Below are 12,276 nucleotides of genomic sequence, written 5' to 3'. Positions count from 1 at the left end.
ACTTACTGTTACCTGAAATGCTATATATTTACCTGTTGATTTGTTTACTGCCTATCTCTTCTCTTTAAAATTTCACTCTGTAAGGACAGGGACTTTGCTGTGTTCAGCATCTATCACTATGGACTGTAACTGTAATAACTGATGTCTTGTACCCATTAGATTATACAGGGCCAAAAGATGAGTTTTTATCTTATAGGGTTTTGTACCCCTGATCCCTATTAAAGGGCCTGATATATTGCAGTTTGGCAAATATGTGAATGAGGACATTTAAAGGACATTCAATACCTCTGATCTCATTTCCTTGCTGCTTATTATCCTCATCAATGTCATCATTAGCCCCTTTCAAAAACCCAAAATGCCCCTTAATGCAAAATCTTAATATAGAAAAATAAAATGCTTGGGTCTTTGTTCAATATTAGCTCCTCAGAGAGGTTTACCCCAAACACCCAAATTTTTTTTAACATTTGTTCCCCCTATTATTTATTTTTATTTTTAATCCATATGTTTTACTCATCTGTCGATAAGGTAGATAAAAGGAGCATCAGACACAAGGCTTTCACAATCACACAGTCACACTGCGAAAGCTATGTCATTATACAATCATCTTCAAGAAACATGGCTACTGCAACACAGCTCTACATTTCCAGGCAGTTCCCTCCAGCTTCTCCTACACATCTTGATTAACCAGGTGATATCTATTTAATGCGTAAGAGTAACCTCCGGGATAACCTCTCCACTCTGTTTGGAATCTCTCAGCCATTGACACTTTATTTTGTCTCATTTTGCTCTTCCCCCTTTTGGTCAAGAATGTTTTCTCAATCCCTTGATGCTGAGTTCCAGCTCTTTCAAGGTTTCTGTCCCATGTTGCCAGGAAGGTCAACACCCCCTGGGAGTCATGTCCCACGTAGAGAGGGGGACAACAGTGAGTTTGCTTGTGTTGGCTGAGAGAGAGAGGCCACATCTGAACAACAGAAGAGGTTCTCTTGGGGGTGACTCTTGGAGCTAATTTTAAGTAGGCTTGTCCTATCCTTTGTGGGGTCAAGTTTTATATGAACAAACCCTAAGATTGAGGGCTCAGCCTATTGCTTTGGTTGTCCCCACTGCTTTTGAGAATATCAAGAATTCTCCACTTGAGGAAGTTGAATTTTCCCCCTTTCTCACCATTCCCCAAAGGAGACATTGCAAATACTTTTTTATTCACTCTGAACACCCAATTTAATACTTCACTCTCCCCCCATCCAATTCTACAATCCTTATCACTTTTTTCCATAGCATTTATAATTATCTAACATACTACTTTATTATGAATATCATTTATTATCTATCTCCACTCACTGCAATACAGACACCATGAAGACTAGAATCATTGCCTATTTGTAGGCTGTTGTATCCCAGGAATACTGCTTGACAAGCAGTAGGTTCAGAATTAAAAAACTGTTGATGATCGTTATATTAAGTATATATAGTATATCTAAATCTTTTTGACAGTCCTGCATTTTGGGTATTTTAACACCACTTTCTACATCAGGAAACTAAGCCTTAGAATCTAAGTCATATGCTGAAGTGAACACAGATTAGGTGGTAGAGAGCTGGGCCCCATTCATCCCACTTCTGTGTGCTTCTGGTAAATTGGTTCTCCTTCAACAGACGGAGTGGGACTCTAGAACGATGACATTTCTTGAGTATTACAAAGCCTCCTCTAATTCAATCTTTCCAAACAAACCAAAAAACTTCTCCAACCCTTTCAATAGCAAGTCATATGCAGCTGGTATTTTACAGTCTTCTTAAGAGAAAGAAAGGGAAGGAAAGTTGAGGGACTCAAAAAAATGTTAAAAAAAAGAAATAGGTTCTTAGTGCTCGGGTTCAGAGAAGATCATTATGTTCAGGTAGGTTCATTAGTTTTAGAAAACATGGGATCTTGTCAAGCCTGAGCGGATTAACTTAAAGATCTGAAGGGAAATTTTATTCAGTTCATGGCTATGTTAAAAAGAATATTTGTGATGCTTACAAAACTCTGAATATATGAAAAGCCACTGAATTGTACACATTAAATGGGTGAATTGTATGGTATGTGATTTATATTTCAATCATGCTGTTATTAAGAATAATAATATTTGGGTTTGGTCAGATCATGACCTACACTTTGTTTCAGTTTAGGGTTTATGGTTCAGTTTGGTTTGAGTCATGTGAAGAGACCAAGAGAAAAGAGAAAAAAAATGTGGGAACCATCTAAATATCTGACCCAGAGAAGTTATCATAGGTTGAAACTCTTAGACAGTAAAACCAAATAGACCCAAAGAAGGCCTTCTCTTAAGTGTTACAAGTTAATACTGCTACAGAACAAGAGATAATCTAAGTGCCATCCAAAAAAACTGTCAGGAAGAGGCTAATAGATCATGTATATTAGAGCACTTTGGTTTTAAGTCAGTGCAATATGTTTGTTGTTGTTAACCATTGTTTCTTAGCTATTTTTAAATAAATACAAAAGGTTGTTATTAAAAAGACCCATCAAGGATGAATACTTAGTTAAAAGGGAGGAAGAAATGATTGATGTATAATTTCCTAAAAATCCAAATTTGGAATTTAATGACAAGATTGCAAAGAGAAGCCTTTGCAATCAACAAATTAAAACATATAAAGTTCAAGAATCACAAATACCATGAACATAACTGTATACATATATATATACCCACAATTATATATCAATAAATGTTCTTGTCCACTTATTTATAAGACACAATACCAGACATTAAAGTAAACTTCTCAATAGGTACTTCTGAAGATTTGATGTTCAACATGGTCAGTTCTAAGATCTTGAATATTGTAAAAGAAGCCAGTATTACAAATTTCCAGGTTTTTGTTCTTATGACAATGTATGCGCTACATGACCAAACTTTGTCTCTCATTGTAAATAAAATGTTAATTGAAACTCTATTTTACTTACTTATTTGTAATTTATAAGCCATTTTTTTCCAAAAAACATTTAAGACAGTCAAGTATATGTGGTAGTAAAAAGACAGCTGGCCACATTTTTTTTCTGCATGGGCAGGCACTGGGATCAAACCCAGGTCTCCAACACGGCAGGCGAGAATTCTGCCACTGAGTCACTATCATCCTGGCCACGTATTAATCAGTTCTTTTTCTGTCCATCATCTTTATATAGCAAAGGGCATGGCACATGGTAGATGCTTAACATATATATTGATAAATTGATAACTAAATAAATACAAGGTCAAAGACAAACTTTAAGAGGCTAGAGGTAGATATTCATAGACAACAACAGCAAGACGCACATTCCACTAAATCATAAACTCTGAAACCAGGAGGAGCTTCCAGTCCTGACACCTTATATGCCTATTATTTTGGTTGCCCATTCATCTTTTCAACAATTATTTACCAAATGATTCATAAGTACCAGAAACCAGATATTAAATGGTGAGCAAAACATAGAACTTAGTCTTTTTTGGTAAACAACCTCCCTCCCTGCCTCAAAAGCAGGGCACCTGTGACCAAAGAGAGCCAATTGGAGTATTTACCTAAGATTTTCTGTGAACAAAGATAAAAAAAGTTAAAGTTTCACCTGTCCTTCCTTCAGGTTTATTCATTTCTGTTAGTTATTACAGTATCTTTATAGTAAATTCCCTTTCATTGCTTAAGGCAGGCTAAGATGACTTCCTTTTACTTGCAACAAAAACATTTTTACTAATATAATTTTCAATATACAAATGAGGCAAATGAGTCCCACAAAGGTAAATGGCTTGTTTACCCTGTCTTATAGGTAGGCAATAGCAGATCTGGCAAAAGAACACAGGTCTCCTGACTCCCAATCCCAGGTTTTATTGTAGGTTCAAGTGGAAACAAACGTTAGAAAAAGGAACCAACATATAGCACCTCATGAACCACAGAGCCCAGCAGAAAGTCCAGCCTCTGGCACAGTTCTCCAAGATTGGATAAGCTGCTGGTCCTATGAGCACTATCTGGATCTCTTGTTCCCCTCAGAAAGGTGTGGATCAAAGGCTCTCGGTACTTTGAGACCATATCACCTATAGAAAAAAGGAAAAAATTAAAACCTATTAAAATGAATTTTCACCTTTTTAAGGGATGAGTAATGGTATAACCAGGGTATATTGTATGGCACTTTAAACTTTTCAAAGTATTTGCAAGCAATTAAAAATCATGTTCTAGAAGAATAATTACTCTCAGAAAATGTTCATTGTAGTTTTCGAAAATGCAAGTAGAAGCCCAATTTTATTTTTAAAAATATACATAAAGAGGTAAAACATTTGAAGAAGATATTCCCTATTATGTTAGTAGTTGGTAATAGTCCAAGGACCAGATTATGGGACTTTTAAAAATTTACATACACATACAAGAAAAAAGCATACATTTTAAATATATAGCGTGACAAACTTCCACAAACCCAACACATGTCACTAACTCATGGTCACACAAATAGCAAATTGTGACCACCGGCTACAACCAGCATCAACCTGGTACTTTTCATCATGCTGCCCACTCAGATGAACAAATGGAATGAAAAACAATCAAGGTATTTGGGTCCTTGTTGAAGAGAGAACTATGATTCATTCACTTATTCAAAAAATATTTAGTGAAAGGCCCTGTGCTAGATGCTCAGGATACACCAGTGACCAAAAGAGACAAAGATCTCCAGACCCTTGGTGCTTCTGCTCTAGAAGAAGAAAAATATGTAAATTCTATAGTATGTTAGAACTGTCATAGAAAGGTATCCTCAATGCACTGGTATGTAAAAAAAAAAAAAAGAATAGAACCAGTGTCATTCCATATTTATAATAAAAATTTGCATATACACAAATTCTCTCACTATTAAAAGCAAACTTACAAATTTAAATATATACATTAAGTATTAAAATGCATAAAAACATCATACTGGGTAGAAAACTGAAAGCTTACTCTCTAAGATCTAGAACAAGGATGCCCACTGTTACCACTGTTATTTAACACTGTATAAGAAGTTATAGCAAGAGCAGTTAGGCAAAAAAAAAGAAATACAAGGCATCTACACTGGAAAGGAAGAAGTAAAACTTTCACTATATGCAGATAGCATGGTCTTATATAAGAAAAGTCCCCTAAAATCTACAATAAGGCTACCAGATGGAAACAAACCAAACACCCATCAACAGACAGGGGGATCAACAAAATGCGGTATATACATATGATGGAATATTATGCAGGAGTAAGACAAAGTGATGTCCTGAAGCACATGACAAGATGGATGAGCCTTGAGGATATAATGCTGAGGGAAATTAGCCAGACACAAAAGGACAGATACTATATGATTCCACTTTTATGACCAGCATAAAGGTATAATCAGAGACTTATAATGCAGAACACAGGGGACTTAGAGATACATAAAAGCTAGAGATGGGTGAACCATTAGCTAATGAGGTTGAACTCCTATGTAAGGGAATAGATAGGAGTGAAGGTGATTCTCTAGTGGGTCTAAAAGTAATATTATCATATTGAAGATGAACAAGATTGAGAGGGGTTGTATAGACCTATGTGTCCCACTGACTCACACTAGAAATATAAATAAGTCCTTGTAGAATTACTTCAAGACATGATTCTTGTATAAAGAGTGTTTAAGTCTAGGGTACTGGGGGGAAACTGCTAATGCATGCTATGAGCTATGTTCAAAAGGAAACCATCAGCACTACCACAGCAACAGCAGAGGTAAATAATGGGGTGAGGGACAAGAGTTAAGAGGAGGTTTGGATTTCCTATTTCGTGAGGGTGTCTTTGTTGGTTTTCTGTCTCTTGGGAACAATGAAATTATCTAAAATTGACATTGTTGATGGACTGTGGACTTTGGGCCCTACATGATGCCTGATGAATGCAGGTGGCTGAAGGATGCATTGACGAAAAAGTAGAATGGTGAATGATGGTGTATACTTATGAACGAAGGCTGTGGAGCTACAAAAAGGAACAATGTCATGAGGCATACAACAATGTGAATGAAAATGTGGGACATTTGGTGAGACAAAATAAGCCAGAAACAAACAAAAAAAACAATGGTATGGTTACCTTTAGAAAATTCTTATAAGAAAACAGGGGCCTAGATTGTAAGCTTTTAGAGCAGACACATTAAATCCAGAGTGGTGACTATTATTTCTGGATTCTGAGAGACTGTTTTATATATATAACCTGATATTTATTTATTTATTTATTTATTTATTTGGTTGCATGGTCCGGGAATCGAACCTGGGTCTCCCACATAACCTGATATTTAGAGATTTTTATATATATAACCTGATATTTATTTATTTATTTATTTATTTGGTTGCATGGTCCGGGAATAGAACCTGGGTCTCCCACATAACCTGATATTTAGAGATAAGAATGAAGCCGAACAGGTTGGGATTAAAGTAATTCAGAACATAGGGGTAAGGAAGACATTGTCTATCTTTTCAAACCAAACGTACTCTTTGAGACCAATGGAAGAAAGGTTTATTTGATCTGGAACTGAAATTTTCTGTAGTACATAATCTAATTCAACCTTTCTGTGTCGCTCATTTAAACAACTGAAACACAGAGAGCATAGAATGAGAAAGAGGTCCTTTCACCCTCTATAGATTATTGTAACGCCTGGAAACATCCTAGAGTATATTAAGCAGAAAATCAAAAAGTATTGGCAAAGTCCCCTGAGGGATGGGAGAAAGACTATGGAACTATTAACCTTACCATCAAGGAATCCCCTGATACAGTGTCAAATTTTAGGGACAGCCAAATCAATGGGCCATGCCCTCGATCATGAGGCTTACTCTTGTGAAGCTTATGTAGGTAGCATAGAAGCTTAGACTACCTATAGGCATGCCTAAGAATTACTTCTGGAGGACATCTGTTGTTGCTTAGATGTGGCCTCAGTCTCTCTAAGCCCGACTCTGCAAATGAAATCATTGCCCTCCCTCCTACATGGGACATGACATCCAGGGGTGAAAGTCTCCCTGGCAACATAGGAGAAGACTCCCAGGCATGAATCCAGACCTGGCACCATGGGATCAACAATTACATCCTGACCAAATGGGGGAAAAGAAGCATAATTTATAAAGTATCAGTGGCAGAGAGAGTTCAAATAGAGTCGAGAGGCTACTCTGGAGGTTGCACTTATACAAGTTTCAGGTAGACCTTGCTACCTATCATAACCTGTCAATCCCCAAATAGGCCCATTCCAGCCAATCCTAAAGAACACCTATGGCATTTTATAAGATTCCACAAGGGTTCCAGACACTAGAGTAACTTGCCAGAAACCTACAACCTCCAGATGGGTCCCTGGTCCAGATAAGTCCTGACATCTAGCCCAGTCTCTTTAGAACATCAGACAGTTCCATCTCCCTATCCCATATTAGTGACAGACTCTTCCAATATCGAAAATTTAGAATTGCCATAGCCCAAACAACCCCAAAGAGGGGTATGGAAAGATCAAAGGTGATGGTGGAATTATACATAGAAGATAGGATTTAACAAATGAATATGAATGCTGAATCATTAAACTGATATCTCTTCTAGTCTCCAGTATTTTAGAGCAGCTAAAAGTAAAAACCTGTTAAAGTCTGAACATGTAATCCATGTCAAAGTCTTAAATATGTTCTGCAACTAATTGTGGAAATTTTTAGCTTTTTTGTATATATGCTATTGTTCACAAAAAAAGAAGGGAGAAAAAGTCAATTGTGATGATAAAAAATATTTAAGCCCTCTAGCCTCCTATATTCTGGAGCAGCTAGAAGGAAAAATATGAGAGGATCTTATGGTAGCCATGACAAACTCTGGGATCTTCCTGTAACTACTTTTTGAAGAGTGCTTTGAAAACTATCGTTTTTTTATTTCTTTGGTTTGTATATATGTTATACTATACAATAAAAAAAGTTTAAAAGGCAAAGCTAAATATAATATTAAGTCAGGATAGTGGTTTAGAAAGGACAGTGGAGAAGTGATGAGAGCAGATGCAGGCTGGAGATACAGAGGGCTAAAACTTCTATTTCTTGACCTGATTTGTAGTTAATGGTTCTATTCATTTTGTGAAGAATCTGCACCATTACAATAACTTTAATTCTCTTTATATCTAATGAAACTAAATTAAGTTTATTTTAGGAAAAAAGCATGTATAAAAACATTTTTTTCATGAAGACAACTGAAAATAAGCAAATATGCATCAATGGTATAAAAATATAAATCAAATGTAAATTCAAAGAGGACTATTACACAGTATTGACAAAAACTATAACTAAGGGAAATATATGAATGATTCCTATAAATATAACATCATTTGAAGTAAGGTTTTAGTAAACTGTTAGAAACACTTAAAAAAAAAAGCTACCAGAGCTAATATTTAAATTCAGCAAACTGGTGGGGTACAAAATCAACACCCCAAAATCAGTAGTGTTTCTATAAAATAGTAATGAGCAATCTGAGGAGGAAATCAAGAAAAAAATTCTACTCATAATCGTAACTGAAAGAATCAAATATCTAGGAATAAAATTTAACCAAAGATGTAAAGCGCTTATACACCAAAAACTACAAAACATTGTAAAGATAAATTTAAAAAAGACCTAAATAAATGGAAGGATATTCTATGTTCATGGATTGGAAAACTAAATATCTTTTAGAAGTAAATTCTACCCAAAATAATTTACAGATTCAACATAATCCCAATCAAAATTCCAATAGACTACTTCTCAGAAATGTAAAAGCCAATTATCAAATTTATTTGGAAGGGTAAAGGATCCCAAAGAGTCAAATACATCTTGAAAAAGAAAAACGATGTTAGAGGACTTACACTTTTTGACTTTAAGGCATATTACAAAGCTACAGTGCTCAAAACAGTATCATACTGGTACATGGATAGGTATATCAACCAATGGAATGGAATTCAGAGTTCAGAAATAGATTCTTGCATCTATGGTCAATGGATATTTTTTTACAAGGCTGCCAAGTCCTCTCAATTGGGAAAGAATAGTCCTTTCAGTAAATGGTGCTGGGACAAATGGATATCCACATGCAAAATAACAAAAGAGGACTCCTATCTCATACCATATACAAATATTAACTCAAAATAGACCAAAGATGTAAACATAAAAGCTAGGACTATAAAACTCCTAGAAGAAAATGTAGAGAAGCTGTTCTAGTTTGTTAGCTGCCTGAATGCAACACACCAGAGACCGAATGGCTTTTAATAAAAGCGGATTTATTTTGTTAGTTCTTCAGAGGAAAGGCAGCTAACTTTCATCTGAGGTTCTTTCTTACGTGGGAAGGCTCAGGGTAATCTCTGTTGGCCTTCTCTCCAGGCCTCTGGATTCCAACAACTTTCCCCGGGGTGATTTCTTTCTGTGCCTCCAAAGGCCTGGACTGAGCTGCAAGTGCTGAGATGAGGTATGCCGAGCTGCTTGGGCTGTGCTACATTGCGCTCTCTCATTTAAGCACCAGCCAATTAAGTCAAACGACATTCACTGCAGCAGGCACACCTCCTAGCCAACTGCAGATGTAATCAGCAACAGATGAGGTCCACATACCATTGGCTCATGTCCACAGTGACAGAACTAGGTGCCTTCACCTGGCCAAACTGACAATCAAATCTAACTACCACAGAAGCATCTTCAGGATCTTGTGTTAGGCAATGATTTTTAAGACTTTATACCTCTTCTAGTTTGCTAGCTGCCAAAATGCAATACACCAGAAACAGAATGGCTTTAAAAAGGGGAATTTAAAAAGTTGCAAGTTAACAGTTGTTAGGTAGTGGAAATGACCCAATTAAAGCAAGTCTATAGAAATGTCCAATCTAAGGCATCCAGGGAAAGATACCTTGATTCAAGAAAGCTGATGAATTTCAGGGTTTCTCTCTCAAGTGGAAAGGCAAATGGCAAACATGGTCAGGGTTTCTCTCTTGGCTGGAAGGGCACATGGCGAACATGGTGTCATCTGCTAGCTTCCTCTCCCACTCCCTGGGAGGCATTTTCCTTCTTCATCTCCAAAAAGTCTCTGGCTGGTAGATTCTGCTTTGTGGTTCTACAGCGTTCTCTGTTGTGGCTTTCTCGTGGCTCTGTTGTTCTTCTCTGCTCTCTGAATTCTCACTTTCTCCAAAATGTTTCCTCTTTTATAGGATTCCAGTAAAGTAATAAAGACCCACCTAGAATGGGTAGAGACATATCTCCACCTAATCCAGTTTAACAAACATTCTTAATTGAGTCACAACTCCAGGGAGATAATCTAATTAAAGTTTCAAACATACGGTACTGGATAGGGATTAGAAAAAATGGCTGTCTTTATAAAATGGGATTAGGATTAAAACATGGCTTTTCTAGGGTACGTACATCTTCTCAAATGGACACAATACCCAACGCACAAGTAATGAAAGAAAAAATAAGTAGGACCTCCTCCTCAAAATTAAAACCTTATGCGCCAAAGGACTTTGTCACGAAAGTGAAGACAGCCTACTCACTGGGAGAAAAAATTTAGAAAACACATATCCAATAAGGGCTTAATTATCCAGAATATATAAAGAAATTCTACAACTCAACAATAAAAAGACAAAAACTCAAATAAAAATGGGCAAAAGACAGGAATAGACATTTCTCCAAAGAGGATATACAAATGGCTAAAGAGCACATGAAAAGATACTCAACATTGCTACCTATAAGGGAAATATAAATCAAAACCACAATGTGATACCATTTCATATCCACCAGAACAGCTACTATTAAAAAGCAGGAAATTACAAGTGTTGGAGAGAATATGGAGAAATCGAAACACTCATCCATCTCTGGTGGGAATGTAAAATGGTACAGCCGTTGCAGAAGACAGTTTGACAGTTCCTCAGGAAACTAAGTATGGAATTACCATATAATCCAACAATACCACTCTTAGTATATACCCAAAAAAACTGAAAGCAGGGACTCAAACAGATATTTGCACACCCATGTTTTTAGCAGCATCATTCACAACTGCCAAAAAGTGGAAGCAACTCAAGTGTCCATCAACCAATAAAAGGATAAACAAAATGTGGTGGTATATGCATAGAATGGAATATTCAGCTTTAAAAAGGAATGAAGTCTGGGGTGCACAGGTGGTTCAGTGGTACAATGCTTGCCTGCTATGTGGGAGACCTGGGTTCAACTCCCCATCACCCCCCACCAAAAAAAAAAAAAAAAAAGAAATGAACTCCTGATGCATGCAACAACATGGATGAACTTTGAACCTTGAGGACATTATGCTGAGTGAGATACACCAGACACAAAAGGACAAATATTGTATGCTCTCACTGATATGAACTAATTATAATAAGAAAAACTTACAGAGGTAGAACCTAGAATATTAGTTTACGAGGGGATAGACTGGGAATAAAGAATGGGGAAGTGATGCTTAATTTGTACAGAATTATATTTAGGTCAATTACAAAGCTTTGGAAGTGCAAGGTTGTGATAGTAGCCCATTATTGTGAGTATAATTAACAGTTCTGAATTATGTATGTGAATGTGGTTGAAGGGGGAAATTTGGGGTTATGTACGTCACTAGAATGAAAGAAGATAAAGCATGGGACTATATAACACAGTGAACCCCATTGTGGACGATAGGCTGGTTAATAGTACAGGTATAAGAATGTTCTTTAATGAATTACAACAAATGTATAACAGTAATACAAGGTGTTAATAATAGGTTGGGATATGGGGAAAAAGATACTGAATGTAAACTATGGACTATAGTTGATAGTTCTATTTTTTAACTTTTTTTGTTGTGAAATATATACAAAAAAGCAATAAATTTCAATGTACATTTTAACAAGTAGTTATGGAACAGATTTCACTGTTTGGTATGGGTTACAGTTCCACAATTTCAGGTTTTTCCTTCTAGCGCCTCCATGACACTGGAGACCATGATATTTCTATCTTAATATTCTTTTATCAGTTGTTACAAAGGTAATACACTAATGCAAATGCCAGCAATAAGGAGGCATGTGGCAATGTTGTATTTTTTACATGATTTTTCTGTAAACATACAACTTTTCTGATTAATAATAATAATAGGGCATAGTACACAGGCCTGGGTATTGGGTGTTTTAAATGAGGTAATCTATATAAATTGGTTCACACAGTGCCAGAACACAGAATCTCAATAAATGCTGGCTACTATTTAAGAAAAAAAGTACAATTAAGAAAATGTGCTATCATCAATTGCAACAAATATCCCACACCAATGAAAAGTGTTGATGGTGGGGTGGTGTATGAGAATGCTGTATTTTATGCATGA

The 12,276-nt window shown here is 36.3% G+C and overlaps 1 protein-coding gene across 2 annotated transcripts in view; it reads right to left on the bottom strand.

Moving 5' to 3' along the window:
• TANGO6 (transport and golgi organization 6 homolog) overlaps window positions 1-12,276 on the bottom strand; it is a 294,759-nt gene that overhangs the window by 52,687 nt on the left and 229,796 nt on the right. For both annotated transcript variants that reach the window (XR_013163629.1, XM_077132839.1), the window contains exon 16: window positions 3,892-4,043. Coding sequence is in view for 1 of the 2 variants with exons in the window: in XM_077132839.1 (XP_076988954.1) it covers window positions 3,892-4,043 (152 nt within the window). In the remaining variant the exon portion in view is untranslated. The remainder of the gene's footprint in view (window positions 1-3,891; window positions 4,044-12,276) is intronic.

This window comes from Tamandua tetradactyla, chromosome 16, assembly GCF_023851605.1.
Source record: "Tamandua tetradactyla isolate mTamTet1 chromosome 16, mTamTet1.pri, whole genome shotgun sequence".
NCBI classification, from domain to species: domain Eukaryota; kingdom Metazoa; phylum Chordata; class Mammalia; order Pilosa; family Myrmecophagidae; genus Tamandua; species Tamandua tetradactyla.
Note: the sequence above shows the minus strand (reverse complement) of the source record. Positions and strands in the feature narration are given on the sequence as shown.